Here is an 18,204-nt window from a genome sequence, read left to right on the forward strand (position 1 = left end):
AAAATTGCCCTACTACCTGTTCGTCCATCCAGTAGTGTTGACCGTTGTTAATATCTGCGGAGAAAGGCCTAGCACTGGCGTAAGGAACAGTGATTCGGAGTCTTAAATGTGAGATCTGAGACCTCCCCCCACCACCCCCCTCCCCTCACCGGGCCCCGGGCGCCGCCCTGGCCCGCGCGGTGGCCCAGTGGGCCGGGCCCGGCGCCGCCCTGGCCCGCGCGGTGGCCCGGGCCGGGCCCGGCCGGTACGGCTGAGTGGCGGGGGCCCCGGCCTTTCACCCCACCCCCTCCACATCCTTTTTCCGCAATGTCCGGACCCCCCTCTTGACCATTCTTGCTTCCTTCCAACCACCCCCCTAATTCACAGTCGTCACATAAAACAACCTTGCTTGATCCAATCGGTCCTAGCAGGGTTCTAGAAGCTTTCTAGAGAATAATATCATCATAAGAAAACTGGTCTTAGGAATAGGACTACTAGGACCGTCCTATCCACCAGCCCCCATTCTGCTGTTTATGGTGCGCGCTGTCATGGAGTTTGCGGGCTTCTTGTCCTCCTCCCCTTCCTCATCCTGGGCTGTCTCTGGGCGGACAATGGTGGCAATTCCTCTAGCTATGGTGCTGTGCCTTGCTGCCTGCCCCATGCAGGCCAACGCCTTTGCGTTTCCTGCAGTTCCTACATTACCATCAAGGAGTGCTGGTAGCAATGGCATGTCATTTCGGAACAGGTCCCCAGCACTTCGCATGGTGGACACTATGGGAGAGGAAAAATCAAAAGTCAAAAATGTTGAAGAGGTGACAAAGAAGTGGGGCCTGGAAGCAGGTCTCTTCACTGCACTAACGTGAGATATCATCGTGTTGTGATATGAAAACTGACTTTTGGAAAGCAACAAGAACAAGGAAGGGCCAGACGCAAAGCAGCTCTTGGCAAAATATGGTTCTGCATACTTGCTGACATCCATTTCTCTTTCACTTGTCTCTTTTGGAATTTGCTATGTAAGCATTTTGTTTTGTTGCCTGTTGAATTGGATGACTGTTTTCAGGTTTTGGTCGACAACGGGGTTGATGTGGCCGCTTTATTGTCCAAGGTTGGAATCACAGCCAATGGAAACACGGAGACTGCTGGGACTGTTGCTATTGCCTATGCAGCGCACAAGGCTGCTTCACCCATTCGGTTTCCTCCCACTGTTGCTCTGACGCCGTTGACAGCCAAGGTACACTCGTTGTCTTGGCTTTGATTTGAATGACATTGCTTCTGCAGTACTTGTTTAACAAGAAGGTTGAAGACTCTTCAGATGAGCAGCAATAACCCGTCATCCTTGACGACTTGTAGCAGAACACTGTTTCAGTAAACGGACCTCGCACCTTGCGCAGACTCACTCAATTTTTCTGTGCATATTGGAAGAAACATGGGCCAATATTTGTGAGTGAGACAGAATCATACTATGCAAACTCTTGCATTGAATGTGGGCGATCATTCAAGCTTCTTTGTGCCAAAAGTCTGATCGTTTAGAATGACCAGGAGTCACAACGCTTGGAAGACCAACTCCCTGCTTGTGAGCGATCAGACTGAAAAGCGAACAGGAGTTGTGGGAGAATACGCACCTTGGCCACTGATGACAAGACGTTCCATCCTCGTAGAAGTTCATGCTGAAGCTCCGACTCAATTTTCAACGCCTGAAAATTATCACATAATCAACAACCGCAGTTCGCTCGTCTTCAATCTCAACCTCCTCCTCGCTCGTATCCACGTATGTCCTGTTGAAGAGTTGTTTGGCACCTGGCAAGCTCTGCCGTCATGCAAGCTTCCTCGACCTCCTCATTCACACGACGACCTGCCACAGCATCTGGCGATTGATTCGAAAGAGTTTCGCAGAAGGCCATTGCTTCCTCGAATGGATCATCACAGAGCTGCAAAATCTAATCAGCAACACAATCAAACACACAAACGTCGAGACCTTGGTAACCAAACCCAAAGACTGATGACATTTAGGTCATGAAACGTGTCCATCAAAACTTCCCACAAATCATGTTTCCTACCTTTGCCTCTTGTGCGTCAAAAATCCTTGCTGTCATCGTGAGTTCCTTTGCCACATCAATGGGCACCTAAAGATCCTTGTGATGACATGGACATGTGCGTTCAACCAATTTACTACCAGCTCTCTCAAGGTGATTGTGGCTGACATGTCAGGCACCAACCCCCATTTTCCCTCCATGATGCTGAATTTGCAGCTCTTGTCAGAAAATCTGCAAATTCCCCCTTAAAATTTGATGGTAGGAGAGAAAAATGCTGCATCCGACCTGAAATCAGCTCCAAGAGCTATCTGGAACCCGCCCCCGAAACATACTCCATGAGTTACCTGTGTAAACTTCAGCTAAACGAAATACACGCTTATCCTCGTATCACAGCAATGACAGGTGCAGGAACTTGTCTCCATAAGTATCCAACATCCTGCCATCAAGAAAACAAAGTGATTCGATGGTCAGGAGATGAAGGGGCAGGTGATACTTGTGCCAGGTTGGACAGTTTGCCTTCAGGGCGCTGCATTAGCTTTCGGATGGATTCTACAGACTAGAAGTAATTAAGCTTTGACTGAACACTTCAAAATTACCTTTAGAGGATTTGTGATGATAGACTTGACGTCCAAACCAGAGCAAAATGCCCGACCAGCACCTCTCAATACCACGACTCGCGTTTCTCTATCTTTTGCTACATCTTCGGCGGCCTTGGCGATTGCACGAAACATGTTGAGGTCCAGAGCATTGAGCTTATCTGGGCGAGAGAGTGTAACGACAGTGGCGTAGGATCCGTTCTTCAAGGTTCTGCGTTCCAGGATGAGAGGCTCGTCCTCCTGTGCGGCGGTTGAGAGCGTTCGCCTTGGAGCAAAGAGCACGGAGGCAGGGGTCGAGGAGCATCGCACAGCACAATGAGCAGCGCGAGGGCTCGAGGAGAGGAAGAGACCAGAGGAGTGAGGAAGTGAGCTGCTCCACAAGCCAGCAGCATGCGGCCTGGTGCTGATGCGCCTAAACCCCAGCATTATGCAGTCGCTGCACCTTTCCGCAGCGAGCCCGCGCCGGGGAAGTGCTATGCGTACATAAGTGGCAGGTGAGGGCTGGAGGAGGGAGGGGAAGGAGGAATGGGGCTGCGAGACAACTTGCGACTGGCGTCGATAGTATGGAAGGAGTTCTGGGGTTATGGGCAGAAGGTGAGACGACAATGGGAGAGAGCATGCGCGGCTGAATGATCCATGCAGGAGTATGAAGCTCTCAAGCTGAAGAATGAACAGATGAGGTCACCTCTTGTTGCATGTAAGCATGTAACGCTGCGGGGATTGAGATGTCGGTGCAGACAGAGGCTGAAAGAAATCCAAGAGATGCACAAGAATTTAGACATGTGGATACTTTCTTTCTTTTGATGTTCATCTTGCTAACATCTCAATGTCAATAGCGAAATCGAGCAGAGGCGTGCTCAGATGCTTCAGATGGCGGCTAGCTCTCTCAAGGTAAAACCTCCTTGTTTGCTCGCCCTCAACTCAGAGCCTGTGCAAGGATCTTGATGCAAAGATGAACAAAGATCAGCAGGGTGAGATGTTGTGGCGCAGTCAGCGTATACTAGACAACTGATGATGTTTCTTCGTCAGAAATTTCTCAAACAATGTCCAAAGACCTGGACGACCTGATGTCGAAATTAGAGAAGCATTCTGCAACGTCCGAGGCTGAGCTTCTTCAGCAGATACAGAGTATGGAAATTGAGGTTCCGAGGAGAGGAGAGAAGAGAGACGCTGCTCCGAGTCCAAGTGGTTCAGGGTATCAAGGTGTGAACAAGAAAACCAACTCCCCCAAACAGCCTAACAAAGGGAAGAATGAACTGGCCTCTTGAACGGTGAACTCAATACATTCGTTAAGCGAGTTTCCGTCCCTTGCTACCTCACTCGAGTCGATCTTTTGGCATCTTTCTGGCCTCGTCTCTACCTTGCAAAGTTCTCATCATCCCTTCAAAGATTGCTTGCCAGCTGCCTCTTGAGGAGCCATGCTCACAAGCTGCTGCTATCATGAGGATGGCTATGACTGTGCATTCCCAGGAGATGAGCGAACAACACTAGAGGAGGGTATGGGACAATTTTGCCAAGTCTCAGAGGGTCCGCCCAGGAGAGGGATAGAGCGACGTGGGATGGTAGTGAAAGGACGAGCATCGGGGTAGAGAAAGACAAGTCAAGTAAGATGAGAGAAGACCACAGTCTGATATCTTGCTGGAGAGATGAAACAAGACTGGAACACTGACAGTCTGATCTTGTTTTGAGTGCAGTCAGAGCGATCGAGATTGTAGAATCTCAAGCGGCGGAAGCTTCTATCAGCCAGACTGAAAATTGAGGGGTGGGGGGTGGGTAGAAGACTAAATGACATGGTGGGTGATCCAGACTTTCTCTCAAAGGTCGCGCCATATTGACCTTTGTACCCACCCAATGAGCATATAAATACACCGGTGTCGCTTGGTTAAATGGGTCCATTCTAGGGGTAGAAGAAGAAGGGGTGGGGTAGGTCCTCATGGGGTTGTTCCATTTTGATCATCTTCACGTGCGACATGCCAATGTAGCGATGCCGATTCATGCAATGCCAAGGACGAAGACATGAGGAGGAGAGGACGAGAGGAGTAGAGGAGTGGAGGAAGAGGTCATACGAGACCAGGCTTGACAAGCAAATGAATAGGAAGGCAAGTAGGTTTTAGGAGAGGAGGGAACCTGACAGGACGAGAGAAAGAGAGGGGGATAAGAAAATCGAAGAGATCAGAAGCACAGAAGATGACGATGAGAAAATTTTACCATGCACAAGCACAGATTATTGTAGGAGTTTCTCGAAGCATGATTATGAGAGTGAATACTGGGCCAGGATTGACAGGACAGGCACACGACCTCTAATCTATACAGACTTGTAACATGTTGCAACTTCTCCATCATTTCTGATCTTCCATTGATCTTATTTTTACAGATGAAGAACCCAATACCCAGCCAAGAAAAAACAAAAAAGATTGCAGCAGAACAACCCGAGACAACAGGAAAAGAAGAGAAAATCAAACAGAAGAAGCGAAAAAATGAAGAAAATCAAGGTGAGCCTACCAAGAAGCAGAAGGGGGATGGAACGAAGCTGGTTGTTCTGGACGACAAGGTACAGTACCTCCTGCATGCGCCTCTTCTTGTGACCTCCAAGTGTATCAGTCCGAAGAGAATCAAGCTGTCGACGGCATCCTGACAGCCCGCAAGTTTGAGGAGCTGAACATCTGCGAGGAGAGCAAGAAGGGGGTAGCCGATCAAGGCTTCACGTGCATGACGGAGATTCAAGCCAAGACCATTGCTCCCTTGCTCAGTGGCCGTGAGTTGCCTGCAGCTCCCGCGCTCTCCTGCTCCTTTGACGATCTTGCTGCAGGAGATGTGCTCGCTCAAGCTAAGACTGGCTCCGGCAAAACCCTTGCCTTCCTCCTCCCCTGCATCGAGTTGCTGTAAGCCCGTCAGCTTGTTTGGCTCCTCTGACCCTCTGCCAGTCATAAGGGTCATTTTGCGCAAAGGAACGGAACTGGAGCAATCGTGCTCGCCCCCACGCGAGAGCTGGCCCTGCAAACTTACGCTGTGAGCTTTCCCTCCCTCCCTCCCTCCCTCCCTCCCTCCCTCCCTCACTCACTCACTCACTGATTGTTGGGATTGTTGATTGACACGAGGCGCTGATGATGCCGTGGGGAGCAGGTTGCGCGCGAAACGATGAAGTATCACAATCACACGCACGGAGTGGTCATGGGAGGAGCGAACAGACGAGCGGAGGCAGAGAAGCTGGTCAAGGGCGTCAACCTCCTCATCGCTACTCCTGGGTCGAAGGTGCTGCTGCCCGAGGCCTCCTGACGCTCCTGCAGGCGACTTCTGGACCACTTGCAGAACACCAAAGGGTTCATATACAAGAACTTGCAAGTGAGAGAAGAAGCAATGGAGAGGAAGGGAGTGAGGGAGAGGAAGGGAGCGAGGGAGGGGAATGGAGCTAGGGAACTGGTGGAAAGAGGGAAGAAAGAAGGGGGAAAGGAGAAAGAGAGGGAAAGAAGGAACAGGAAGGATGGTGACGCGTCACGAACGCAGGTTCTTATCATCGATGAAGCGGATCGCATCCTGGAGCAGGGGTTTGAGGACGAGATGAGAGAAATCTTGAAGCTCCTCCCGTCAAATCGACAGAGCATGCTCTTCTCAGCCACCCAGACCTCTAAAGTTGAAGACCTGGCCAGGTTGTCTTTGAGAGGAAAGCCAGGTCAGTAGAGGAGGAGGAGGAGGAGGAGGAGGAGGAGGAGGAGGAGGAGGAGGAGGAGGAGGAGGAGATGTTGAGACTATACATAGTGATCGTGGGATTGGATGAGTCGAAGAGCAGTCAGCAGCATTCCAACACAGTCCTGTCAAGCACGCAGCAGGGCTACGTGGTTGTCTCGTCAGAGCTGAGGTTCCGATTGCTCTACACCTTCCTAAAGAAGAACTTGAATAAGAAGGTCAGAAGCAGCTGCCGCAAGATCCTCTCATGCTGCTGCTGCCCGACAAGCTCTGACGGCCCGCAGGTGCTGGTTTTCTTCTCCTCCTGCAATGCCGTCAAGTTCTACGCGGAGCTTCTCAACTTCGTCGACATTCCAGTGCTTGACCTGCACGGCAAGCAGAAGCAGCAGAAGCGAACCACCACCTTCTTCGAGTTCTGCAACGCTGAAAAGGGGATCCTCCTCTGTACCGATGTTGCTGCTCGAGGACTCGACATCCCAACGGTCACCCTTCCCCCAGCTCCCTCCCTTCCTCTCCCTCCTCCTCCTACTCCTCCTCTTCCTCCTCCTCCTCCTCCACTCTCTTCTCTCTTCTCTCTCACCGAATTCTTTCCTTTCCTTTTCCTTCACATTTTCCTCCACATGTCTGTCTCGTCTCAAACCTCCGGCAGGTGGACTGGGTCATCCAATTTGACCCCCCAGACGAGCCCAAGGAATACATCCACCGTGTCGGCAGAACAGCTAGAGGAATCAACACACAAGTACGTCCACCACCACCACCACCTCCTCCTCCTCCTCCTCCTCCTGCTCCTCTTCCTCCTCCTGCTCCTCCTGCTCCTGCTCCTCCTCCTGGTCCTCCTCCTCCTCCTCCTCCTCCTCCTTCTATTCCACCACCACCACCACATCATCATCAACAACAACAACAACAACAACAACAACAACAACAACAACAACAACATCTCCTGCTCGTCCTCCTTCTGCTGCTGGTCCTCCTCCCCCTCCTCCTCCTGTAAAGTTTTCCACAGGGAAGGGCTCTCTTGATGCTACTTCCTCAAGAGCTGCAATTTCTGAAATATCTTCGCCATGCAAATGTGAGTCGTCGATATGTTGTCTTGTGTTAGAAGTCAGACTTCCACTCTCAACTTTTCTACTCCCCCATATCCCTCTGATAACCTTCCTCTATCTTAACCTCCCTCCCTTCATCCCTTCTCCTCCCTCTCTTGGTTTCTGCTTTTCATACTTCGAATTCACATCTCTCTATGATGCTGGCCGCCTGTTTCCTTATCTCTTCACGCAGGTGCAACTGACGGAGTTTGAGTTTCCTCCCCACAAGATTGCAAACATCCAGCAGCAACTCGAGAGCTTGATCGCCAAGAACTACTACCTCAATCGCAGCGCCAAGGATGCCTACCGCTCCTACATCTTAGCCTACGCCTCTCACGGGTGAGCAACGGAGGGCCCGTGCAGGAGCTCACGAGTGCTCAGGCTCAAGAACATCTACGACGTGAAGTCGCTCGACATGCTCGCCGTCGCCAAGTCCTTCGGCTTCAGCAACCCGCCAAACGTGAGAGAGCAGAGAGCGAGAGAGCAACGTGACGTCTGCATGCAGGTCATGCTCAACTTCGGAGTCAAGCCATCCGATAGCGTGAGGAAGCGAGGAGGAGGGGGAGGATTTGGCACGGGATACAAGAAAGCCGTCACCAAGAAGAAGACAGGACATGGATTCAGCGCTGATAACCCTTACGGCATGAGACAACAGAATGACAAGCGACAGTTTGCAAAGTGAATAAAATGAAACTTGTAAGTGAAGATTCATGTAACACTAAAACACTTTCATACACTTTTATCGCTTTTATTCTCTCAAAACCTCACAAAAATAATATCGCATTAGAAAGGAGGCTGCGAAGTGCCCTGTTCCCTCCTGTTCTCCTGCTGCTGGGTGGTGTAGGTGTAGGCGGGGTTGGCAGTGTAAGATCCATAAGGGTAGGCGTAGGAGTATCCGTACTGCGGCACAGCAGGGGTAGCAGCGGTGACTCCAGTCTGGTAGGCGGTGGTTCCAGGGAGGTAGTAGGAGTTGGTGATGGTGGGCTGGTACTCAACCACCTTGTTCACCGTCTGGACCGTGTTAACAGTCTGGGTGACGGGGACCTGAACCTGAACGGGCTCCTGGACGGTCTGGTTGGTGTAGGTGGTGACGTTCTGGGTCTCGTAGTCGACCTTGGGGACCTGGTAGTTCTGGGTCTTGGTCTCGTAGACGGGAACGCGGTAGGGCACAGAGACGTCCTCGTAGACGGTCTTGGGGACCTTGTAGGTCTGGTAGCGAGTCTCGTAGACCTGCTTGGGGATCTGGATGGTCCTGGTCTCGTACTCAATCTTGGGGACCTGGTACGGCTGCTGGTAGGTCTCCATGACCTGAAACAACAACATACATCAGCGCCCATATCAAGGGGTGTGATGACGTCATAAATAGAGGTTGGCAAAGTTTTCTTCATAGATCATGTATAGAAACAATCATTCTGGACACAACACACAGCTATGCATCCAGGACAAGGAGAATTATCAAAAGAACAAGTTGCAAGACATTTGACTCACCGTCTTGGGAACGCGGACCTGGGAAACCTGAGGAACAGACACAACCTTGTTGACATAGGTGGTCTGGGGAACCATCACAGTCTGCTGAACAGGGACAGTGTAGGTCTCAGGGATGATGGCGCTCTGGGTGGGGAGGCCAGCAGTAATGCCAGGGGCAAGGGTCTGGGTTGGGTAGCCGTAGGAAGCGTAGGGCGTTGCCATGCTGCTGCGATGCTCTTCCGCTCCGCACGAGCCTCTCTTATACCCACGGGGCACAACACCCCCACCCCCAATCTGTCAGCCCACCCCTTGTTCCTCCGTTTTTTATTCGTACCCCCACCCTCCGAGCATAACGGTTCCACGGGAAGACCCGAAAGTACTTCTACACCCCTATTATCATTGAAGAAATAAGGGGTGGGCGATCATCTACTGAGCTAAAAGGACCCTCTCACCGTGAATACCCCTAAGGTAGCAGTACCATTATTAATTTACCCCTACAAAACTACCCTCGCCCCTCCTCTGCCCTCCTCTTTCCTACCAGGATCTTACGCCTCGACAACCTACCCCATCTCGAATGCCGAAGACACTACCCCATCTATTGTACACCCCATTTTTCTGGTACTGTGGAGTACCCTTCTACCCCCTGGTACTCCCTTGACAGTAAGGCTCTACCACCCCTTTCAATCAGCCGTTACCGTCTTGGTAATGATCCCCAATAACCCCCACCCCTATTTTCCTAATACGACTCATGGGTCCTCCTCTCCTCCATGATCCTGCGGATCTTCGTGTTCTCGAAGGACCCCACTACGACCCCTACAGGCATCCCTGGATTCACCACCCCCACCCCCTCTGACAATTCCAAGAGATGGTAACTTTCAGTGAGACGCACCGGTAATGACCAGACATTTACCGGCTACTAGAGGGGGACTACCCACCCCCTTTTCACGAATCATTTACCGCTAAATTCACACCCGTAGTGACGTCGGTTACCCGGGGGTAACAATCGTCCGTGTACCCCACCCTCTAATATGACGACGGTCCCTGGGTGGCGCCCCCTTCCCGTTTGGGGCACCGGGCAGTTACTAAGTCTGATGAGCGGGTGCAGGTTACTGACAGTGAAATCATTGTACTGACCCCCACCCCCATGAGATGACCGTCTGACCCCGTGGCCCTCCCTATGGGCAACCTCCTTCCAGTACGGCGCCGTACTTTTATCATTCGAGAAGTGGTCCCCTGCCACTCGCAAGGACCCATAGTATCTGGATACGGCTTGCCCTAAGAGTAGTACCCACCCCTCAGTCCCGTCCCCTGGTCAGAAGTTTCCCGCCGGGAGCTGCAAGTTGCCGCGAGTTGGTCAGAGGGGCTGAGAACAGCGCGGCGCCGGGGCCGGCTAGCCTGCACTGATTTGGGGGAAACTAGGGGAATAGTTCCATCGAAAGTTAAAGGCACCGGTACTTTACCCTACAATGATACCAGGACCCCTGGGCCTACTAGGCTCACATTCCCGGCCACTGGACTGAGGAGTCCCGCCGGCCCTACTGAGAGTCGCCTACTCCGTGTAAGTTACAGAACGGCAGCACCGGGTACCCCCCCCATCCGGGGCTCAGGCTGGGGCCCGGAATAGTTCCCTGGCAGCGAAAGTTAAAGGCACCGGTACTACCCTACAAAGATACCAGCACCGTGACCCCTCCTAGGCTAGGCCGCTAATTCCCCGCCCGGCGCCCCCCCCGCCCCCCCATCCTCTGGGGGTTCGTCGGCCCAGCCTCGGCTCCCGCAGGACTTCGGTACCGTGCCGGTTGTCGGCCCTCGGGAGCCGCTGGTGGCACGGCCGGGGGGAAACCTTATCATGCCGTCGCTGATCGGATGATTTACAGGCTGAACTCAAGTTTTTCCGCCGTGCCAGGCAGTCACGCCAGGAGGCACGATGGTCAGCAGTGACCGGGTTGAACTACCCCTCCGAGGCTCCGGGCGACCGTAGGCTGCCAGGCACCGCCGGGCCCGGCCGCCGGGCCGCGCACTGGCGCAGTGCACGCGGCTTGAAGAAGAGAGCCGACCCCCACTGAACTTCGGAACTGGAAAGCTTGTTTCCGGTCGCCGCGGCGGCGGACTCAGCCTCCGGGTGCGGCTGACGCCGGGCCTAGTGCTCAGCACGTCCCCCCAAAGGCCGCCTTTCAGGCTTCCCATCATCGCCCGGCCCGGCACTGCCATGATGGACTCTTGCCCGGACCGTACCGTACTCCGCGGCCGCCCGCCGATGCGTACGGTCACGTTGCGCTTTCTGTGCCCGGGCCACGCCGGTGACGGTGGCTGGCCGCGGATCCGCGCTCGGTATGCGTCTCATCATTCGGCGGCCGGGCCGGCCGGCCCGGCCACCGTCGGGACTCGGCTCGGACCTTCGGCGGCGGCCACAGCGCTATAGCGGCTCAGCGCCTGGCATGGCGCGGGGGATCTTCAAGTCTGAGTCTCGCCGTTCAACGTTTGGCCAGTGCTTGAGTAAAGGCCTGACGGTCCGACAGGGTACGGTCCCGGATCAACTTCCGCCGGGCCGGGCGCCGAGCACTCAGCCTCCGGCATCGGAGTCGCCGCACCAGGCCGGGCCGCATCCAAAGCTTGTAACGGATGCGTAACGGTTGTTGGCTCTTCGGCCATGGCTGGCGATTACGGCAGTGCAACGGGGGAGGCGATGCATCGATCGCAAGAGAGGGGGGAAGAAAGCCGCCATGCTTGGTCGCGTGAGCTCTCCTCTCCCTCATCCACCTGCCTCTACAGTCGTGAAGGTCGTTATCTTCTGTTGGTGACCAACCTGGTGCTCGTCGCCGCTGTGCTACTGTCCGTTCCAGCTGTCAGCAGATCCATGTTGGCCTCATCACCCGCTGCCGTTGACGTCTCGCAGTTGGAGCAAGAGGCGAGCAAGGGCCTCCCGGAGGATCTTGCAAGGACACAAGAGCTGAGTGAGATTGCAGAGGGCGGAGGGGGCAGAGGCAGGGTGCAGGAACTGTATGAAACGCCTACGATACATGTAGGAGGTCAAGGTTTCATTTCTAGCGTCGCCCCCGCGCATGGATGCGGTCCATCAGGATGTACCTCCATGTTTTCTTCTTCAGCTCCCTACACCCATGGCGTCGATCCCTACCCGGCCTCGGCTGCTCGTGCTGCTGTGGACCAGGAGTTGCCAGCAATCCGAGAGCTGATTCGCAAGGCTTCTGATGACGAGAGCTACAGCGTCGAAGAGGAAGAGAAAGAGATCGATACAGTTGCAAGCGCTTCCCGTGCAGTGGATAGACAGGTTCGACTAGCAGGCTTGTCAGTCGCTCTGTTCTTGATCTCCATTTTTCTAGATCTCCTCGTTCGACGACGACATGCATGATGCAGCGAAGCGAACGAGAGAGCTTGTACCTGACTGACATATTACCGTTCCACCGTTGAATCCCTCCCGACAGGTGCACGAGCTCGAGAGGGTGAGGAGCATTGGATTGACCGCAGGACCCCCTGGACGGAGAGGCCCCCCTGGTCCACGAGGACAGCCAGGCCCTCAGGGGGTAGGGATACCAGGACCACAAGGAGCGATCGGTAGCGCTGACCTTCTACTCGAGTCGAAGATCTTGTAAGCTGCTCCATGCAGGGAACCCCGGGCTTGAGGGGCCACCAGGCCCTGACGGACCAGAAGGGCTGCAAGGAGCAGGTTGCGCGAGAGGCGTCGCCTCGAAATCAGCTGAGCTGTGTGTAGATGGCCTCGTTGGACTCCCAGGACGGACTGGACCACGTGGCAGGAGGGGACGAGCGGGTCTGCCCGGGCGAATGGGCAAGAGAGGACCTCCTGGCAAGCCTGGTTATCCTGGGCCGCAAGGATTGATGGTGTGTTGTCACCTCGCGAACATCTGTTGTAGCTCATCAGTGAGCAGGGCCCTGCTGGTGTCCCTGGACTGAACGGCAAGCATGGGCCCATGGGACTTCCTGGTGCTCCCGGCACGCCAGGGCAGGTGAGAGCTGATCCTCCGCCGGGTCGGTTGCGCTCTGATGCCCCCCGACTCACTCCTCGTGTTAGTCCGGTCCGGTGGGCCCGCGGGGATTCGCCGGCCCTCCAGGCGTCCAAGGGCCCGTGGGCTTGCCTGGTCAGACTCGCTGCCATGGATTCTGAAACTGATTTTGGTTGAAGGCGCCATCGGACCTGCTGGCATCCCTGGAGTGTGGGGGAGACCTGGGGAGCAGGGAACTGACGGACAAGAAGGGAACGCCGGTAGAGGAGGCCTTGGAGCAAGGAGATGGGCTAACAACATTGAGCAGGTGCCCCTGGACCTGCAGGATTGTCTGGCAAAGGAGGGCAACGTATGCCTTGAGTTCTTCTTAGAGTCTCGCTGACGAACGAATTTCTTGCTGCTCAGCTGGAGTGCCTGGAGTCCCGGGCATGATGGGAGCAATGGGTCCAGCTGGAAACGACGGTGTCAAAGGTGGCCAACAGCAGCAGCATTCCTTGCATGGCCTTTCTCATGTTCTGCCCACCTCTCAGGTGCGAAGGGCCCTCAGGGTCTTGGACTAGTTGGAGCCACAGGATCGCCGGGTGTCGCCGGAGTCCCCGGCCGACAAGGAGTGCCCGGCGTACCGGGCAGGAACGGAGTTATGGGAGTGCCTGGAGTGCCGGGCTCTAACGGTAGGAACTTGGCAAGGTGGAGGGTGAGTGGTCGCCTGACCAGCTGTAGGTATCAACGGATCGCCCGGAGCTGCCGGAGCGCCTGGAGTACCTGGAAGGAACGGACACTCAGCAGGCTGTAACTATGCTTGCTTGCGTCGCTATGGGCACTGCCACTGCTAGAGCAGAGAGCGACTTGATGTATCATAAGCGTCTAGAGGCGGGGGAGAATGAACAGGATCAGAAACTCGACCATTCATCGTTGAGTGAGGTTTTCTTAACATAAGAGACGAAGGGGAAGTGTTGAAGCCTGAACATGAAGGGCCGGGAAGAAGAGTAGAGATAGATGAAGGTATCAGAGAGAGAGATAGATGAAGGTATCAGAGAGAGAGATAGATGAAGGTATCAGAGATTAGAGATAGACAGGTTTGCAGGGGGTCACGGAACGAGGGAGGGAGGGTTACTTCTTAATCGATGGCTTGCTCAAGTCATGACGGTACGGAATGATCTTGTCGCTGTTGATCGGGGTGAGTCTGTTCCGATCAACAGCAACCCTTCTTTGAGCAAGGGGCTCGGGGAGGGCGAGGACGTGCTGCCAGGCAAGTCAGTTGGGCTCAGAGCATGACGGCAGACTCACCTCCTCAGGAGAAGACAAGATCTCCTCGATCTCCTCGCTCTTGTGCGCCAACAGCCCTTGGGTCTCGCTGGGGTTCTCCGGGCTCTCCTCAGATTCGTACTCCCTCTCGCTGCCTACTGGGGTCCCTTGCAGCTCCTCGGGCCTCTGGTCCTTGTCGCTGCTGCTGTCGGCGAAGGGCCAGAGAGAGACGTCGAGCTTCGTCGCTTTCCTGCTGCCGTCCTTGAGAGGTGAAACCTCGCTCGCCCTCCCCTTGGCCCTGCTCGACGAGGCCGGCCTGTTCTCACTCTGCCCGAAGTTCTTGCGCGTCGCAGGAGAGCGGGATGGAGAGCGGAACCTATTCGATCCTCTCCCGCCCTCCAGGTTGCTCTCCACCCCTGCAGCCTCAACCGTTTGCGGCCTTTGGCTTGCACTCTGCGACTCAGGTCGGTTCCTGGTGGGCGTTCGGTTTGTCCGAGCAGCGTTGGAGCTCGTTAGGTTCATCATGGAGCTCGCGTCCTGGGACCGCAGCATGTCTGAGGCGGGCGAGGGCCTCCGCTGGTTTGCGCGGAGCTTGGGAGGACGGGAGAACTGCCCTACGTACCTCACCTGCCTCTGGTCTGTCAGAAAGTCCTCGATCTGTCTCAAGGCATCTAGGATCTTGTCCCAGGACGGCCGTTTGTTGGGGACGCTATCCCAGCAGCTCTTGATGAGATTCTTGAGCTGCTTGGGGATGTTGTCGGGCAAGGACGGTCTTTGTCCCTGATAGACCGTCGCGAATGCGATCTGCATCTGGTTGAGCCCCGCGTAAGGCTTCTCTCCCGTCACCATCTCGCTCAGCACAACCCCGTAAGAGTACATGTCCACCTTTTCCGTGTACTTGTCCTGCTTGTAGATCTCTGGAGCAGACCAACCGGGAGTGCCGAGCATGCCGCTGATCTTGGTGACGCTTTCATCCTTGATCCGAGAGAGCCCGAAGTCAGAGATCTTGCAAACCTTCAAGGAGTCCACGAGGAGATTGCTGCTCTTGAGGTCCCTGTGGATGATCATCGGCCTCAACGAGTGAAGGTACTTCACCCCCTTTGCCACGTCTCGTGCAAACCCAAGGACTTGTTCCATCTTGAGCTTCAGATTCTGCTTGTAGAGGAGGTCCGACATGGAGCATTCCAGCAATTCGGTCAGGACGCACAAGTCGGGCGACTGCAGCGACGCTCCCATATAGCGAACGATGTTGCGATGGCGCAGGTTGCTCAGCAGCTGAACTTCCTTTCGGAACTCATCAGCATGCTTGTCTCCACCATCCGCGTATTGAATCTTGAGCTTCTTGACAGCAACCGACATGCCCTTCCAAGTCCCCTTGTGAACCACACTGAACCCTCCTTCCCCTATCACCTCCCCGAGCTCGATGTCCGAGAACTCGATGTTGGAGTTGTTGTCATAGCTGACGATGTCTATGAATGAGATTTCGCTCCAGGCTGACTCGCCCATGGCATTGACAGCTTTCAGCCGCAGCAGCATCCTCTTGTTGCTCGACAGCCCTTCCACGTTGCACATCAAGTCCGGCCCCCTGTAGACTTCCACAGAACTGCCGAAGGAGTTGGAGCTAGAAGAACGTGTCACTGGGGCACAGGTATCGACCACAGCACAGCTCACCTTGACTTGAGGTCCGTCTCTGACATCTCTAGCACGTACTCCTCCACAGGCAGGCCGTTGCCATCCGCCGCTTCCCATTCCGCACAGATATGGCCAGCATGCGCGCTAGAGAGCTCCAGCGAGCCCCGAATGGCGGGAGGGCCACACTCAGGAACGTAGCTCAGCTCGTCACTCCACTCTCCCGGCCCTGCTTACCTCGTCAAACAGACAAGTCAACGTCAAACCTCCTGACCTGCTTCATTCACGGCTCGCACACGGAACCTGTACTCCATGCCCACGTTGATATCCCCAATCGTGCAGATTCTTGTTGAGGGATCGGAAACCACAAACTCTTGATGCTGCATCCTCCCTTCACTCGTGGAGCTGCCGTCTCCCATGTACATCCCCGACGCCTGATCGAGCGCACCGCTTCCCACATCGGGCCCAGGAGGTGGCCTCTTGATGGAGGCGAGCATGGGGGACGTTCCTTGGAAAGGAGAGGTGCTCCTTCCTTTCAGGCCTCGAGACTCGTCGAAGAGAGATCGTTTACAGCCCACCGAGTTGACAGCAGCACCTTCTCCATTGGTGCCCGGCTGCATGTTATCGTCACGGTTGCTAGCATCTTCTACAGGAGAAACTTTCATTTGCACAATGTAAGATCTGATTTTGCTCCCCCTGTCGTCAGGATATTGCCAAGACAAGTCGACCGAAGTCGCAAGGCAGTTCAACAGACTCGGCAGAGGAGGAGCACCTGGAGCAAGGGCCGTAATCATGAAAACCCGTTCCTCACCCCATGGCCCGATCCCGACGGAGTTCCTCGCGCACACCCGGAACCTGTACGTGCCTCCAATGCTCTGAAAGGTGACGATGCACGAGTTCTCTGGGCCATCATACACCTCTCTCCACGTCTCGTCCGACACTGAGTTGGAGATGTTGAGGGACCCTACCGCCCTCTGACTTGATTTCTCCACAGACACCTCCGCAGCTTGCACAAGGTAACCCTCAACCACCGAGCCGTTGTCCACGGCTTCGTCCCACCTCAGCTCCACCTCACCCGGGCCCCTGCACCGCAAACATGATCAGATCACATCGTCAGTCAGGTTCGGAGGTACCTCAAGTCGATCCTCAGCCCAGTACAAGGATCAGGAGCCGTCACAGGGGTGACAAACATGGTGCCGGGGCTCCAGTTTGTGAATATCCAGGATTCGGGATTCTTGGGAGACGTCGAAGTGTTGGAGGCCTGGAGAGAAAACTTCGCTCGTACCTTGAAGGTGAAGGAACAGCCGGGTGAGAGGCCGGACACAGCACAGCACAAGGCCTTCCCCTCATAGACAATGCTCTGATCCCTCGTGTGTGTCTTTCGTCTTTCCATCTCCACCACATAGGTGACATGATGGTCGAGGATGCCTTCTGCCTTCTGAAACTCGGACACGGACACCTGCTCCCAAGTGATCTGAACTTGATTCGGGTGCAAGTACATCAGTTCGGGAGCTTTCAGGTTCACATTCTTGAGGTTCTCTATGGCCGCATCGCCTTCATTCTCACTCTGAAAGTTCGCCTGGTTGCTCTCGTTCTCAGGGTTCTGGTTCATCTTGTCAACTCCCTCGCAGCACAACTCCAAATCAGTCTGTGAAGACTGCGGCGACAGAGACGCCATAGACAAGAGCACCGCGTCAGTTTGGCAGTTGGGGTTGCAAAACTGAGAGAACAAAACAACGGCGCTCCAATCACTCCACGGGCTGCAGCCCATCTTGTTGCTGGCCTGAACCCTGAACCTTGCATGAACTTTGTCGAAATCCCCACAGGACTTCAAGTCCTGAACTTGCAACTTGTACTGGTTGCTGCTGCCGTGGTAAACGATCCTGGTGTTGCTGTGATTTATGGCAGATGTGTGTAAGATGTGATCTTTCCCTAGATTGTCTTCATCTGTTTCAATCAGAAGCATTTGCACATCATAATTCTCAATTTCCATTCCACCATCCGTCCCAGAGTTCCAAGAAATCATAACCGTTGACTCTTTCGAGTTTGCCTCTGCACTTGGCGGATCTGGACGAGGAGGAACTGTAGCATGAGAAACGAAACTGACCAGGTTACTCCAGTTTCTCTCTTTGCCGTGTTCATCGATGACAGCAACACGGAGACAGAGCGAGCATCCTGGTTTCACATCAATGTCGAAGCTCGAAGACTCTCCTCTGTATATTTCACTGAATCCCTCATTCACGTCCTTCTCCATCTCCAGACAATAGATCTCATGACGAGCAGGAGCGTCCGCATGCGACCTCTCCTTGCCGTTGGTTTTGCTCGGTGAGCTCCACATTGCACGGGCATGGCAGGGCCCCAGCGTTTGAACTCGAAGATACGGGGCGGCCTTGGCTTTGACAAGTTTGGGAGAGGAATAGCTTCTTGTGATGTCTGCATTTGTTTCTGCGACATGAGCGCTCGTCGATGCCCCGCAACCCATTCCTTCAACCTCGGGCAAGTATATGCAAGC

At 54.6% G+C, this 18,204-nt stretch overlaps 7 protein-coding genes across 7 annotated transcripts; 4 read left to right on the plus strand and 3 right to left on the minus strand.

Moving 5' to 3' along the window:
* The first annotated feature begins 503 nt into the window (after positions 1-503).
* GUITHDRAFT_152177 (hypothetical protein) lies at positions 504-1,365 on the plus strand. The gene is made up of 4 exons (XM_005834096.1): positions 504-838; positions 884-992; positions 1,040-1,210; positions 1,258-1,365. Exons 1-4 carry the CDS (start codon positions 591-593, stop codon positions 1,303-1,305), a joined length of 576 nt encoding a protein of 191 aa, XP_005834153.1. The 5' UTR covers positions 504-590; the 3' UTR covers positions 1,306-1,365.
* A 124-nt stretch (positions 1,366-1,489) lies between these two features.
* On the minus strand, positions 1,490-3,052 carry GUITHDRAFT_86481 (enoyl-CoA hydratase). The gene is made up of 11 exons (XM_005834097.1): positions 2,609-3,052; positions 2,506-2,568; positions 2,404-2,448; positions 2,298-2,356; positions 2,153-2,243; positions 2,037-2,102; positions 1,955-1,975; positions 1,832-1,907; positions 1,727-1,776; positions 1,602-1,673; positions 1,490-1,545 (listed from the first exon to the last, which is right to left on the minus strand). Exons 1-11 carry the CDS (start codon positions 3,032-3,034, stop codon positions 1,522-1,524), a joined length of 993 nt encoding a protein of 330 aa, XP_005834154.1. The 5' UTR covers positions 3,035-3,052; the 3' UTR covers positions 1,490-1,521.
* Positions 3,053-3,119: 67 nt separating this feature from the next.
* Positions 3,120-3,906, plus strand: GUITHDRAFT_162789 (hypothetical protein). Its single transcript, XM_005834098.1, has 6 exons — positions 3,120-3,202; positions 3,251-3,288; positions 3,346-3,390; positions 3,445-3,499; positions 3,546-3,579; positions 3,638-3,906. Exons 1-6 carry the CDS (start codon positions 3,134-3,136, stop codon positions 3,874-3,876), a joined length of 480 nt encoding a protein of 159 aa, XP_005834155.1. The 5' UTR covers positions 3,120-3,133; the 3' UTR covers positions 3,877-3,906.
* A 1,076-nt stretch (positions 3,907-4,982) lies between these two features.
* GUITHDRAFT_157674 (hypothetical protein) lies at positions 4,983-8,056 on the plus strand (the record flags this gene model as incomplete). Its single annotated transcript, XM_005834099.1, has 14 exons — positions 4,983-5,159; positions 5,210-5,363; positions 5,418-5,490; positions 5,533-5,617; positions 5,732-5,853; positions 5,896-5,950; positions 6,113-6,278; positions 6,416-6,510; positions 6,577-6,774; positions 6,942-7,031; positions 7,296-7,361; positions 7,568-7,713; positions 7,756-7,834; positions 7,880-8,056. The coding sequence occupies 14 exons, from the start codon at positions 4,983-4,985 to the stop codon at positions 8,054-8,056; spliced, it is 1,683 nt and encodes a 560-aa protein (XP_005834156.1).
* Positions 8,057-8,106: 50 nt separating this feature from the next.
* Positions 8,107-9,091, minus strand: GUITHDRAFT_162790 (hypothetical protein). Its single transcript, XM_005834100.1, has 2 exons — positions 8,863-9,091; positions 8,107-8,682 (listed from the first exon to the last, which is right to left on the minus strand). Exons 1-2 carry the CDS (start codon positions 9,061-9,063, stop codon positions 8,158-8,160), a joined length of 726 nt encoding a protein of 241 aa, XP_005834157.1. The 5' UTR covers positions 9,064-9,091; the 3' UTR covers positions 8,107-8,157.
* A 3,964-nt stretch (positions 9,092-13,055) lies between these two features.
* On the plus strand, positions 13,056-13,719 carry GUITHDRAFT_152180 (hypothetical protein). The gene is made up of 5 exons (XM_005834101.1): positions 13,056-13,078; positions 13,126-13,167; positions 13,224-13,289; positions 13,349-13,489; positions 13,539-13,719. The coding sequence occupies exons 3-5, from the start codon at positions 13,250-13,252 to the stop codon at positions 13,649-13,651; spliced, it is 294 nt and encodes a 97-aa protein (XP_005834158.1). The 5' UTR covers positions 13,056-13,078; positions 13,126-13,167; positions 13,224-13,249; the 3' UTR covers positions 13,652-13,719.
* A 6-nt stretch (positions 13,720-13,725) lies between these two features.
* GUITHDRAFT_86483 (hypothetical protein) lies at positions 13,726-16,123 on the minus strand. Its single transcript, XM_005834102.1, has 4 exons — positions 15,967-16,123; positions 15,735-15,921; positions 14,106-15,684; positions 13,726-14,060 (listed from the first exon to the last, which is right to left on the minus strand). The coding sequence occupies exons 1-4, from the start codon at positions 16,115-16,117 to the stop codon at positions 13,929-13,931; spliced, it is 2,049 nt and encodes a 682-aa protein (XP_005834159.1). The 5' UTR covers positions 16,118-16,123; the 3' UTR covers positions 13,726-13,928.
* Positions 16,124-18,204: the final 2,081 nt, after the last annotated feature.

The sequence above is a fragment of the Guillardia theta genome (assembly GCF_000315625.1).
Source record: "Guillardia theta CCMP2712 unplaced genomic scaffold GUITHscaffold_27, whole genome shotgun sequence".
In the NCBI taxonomy this organism is placed as follows: Eukaryota; class Cryptophyceae; order Pyrenomonadales; family Geminigeraceae; genus Guillardia; species Guillardia theta.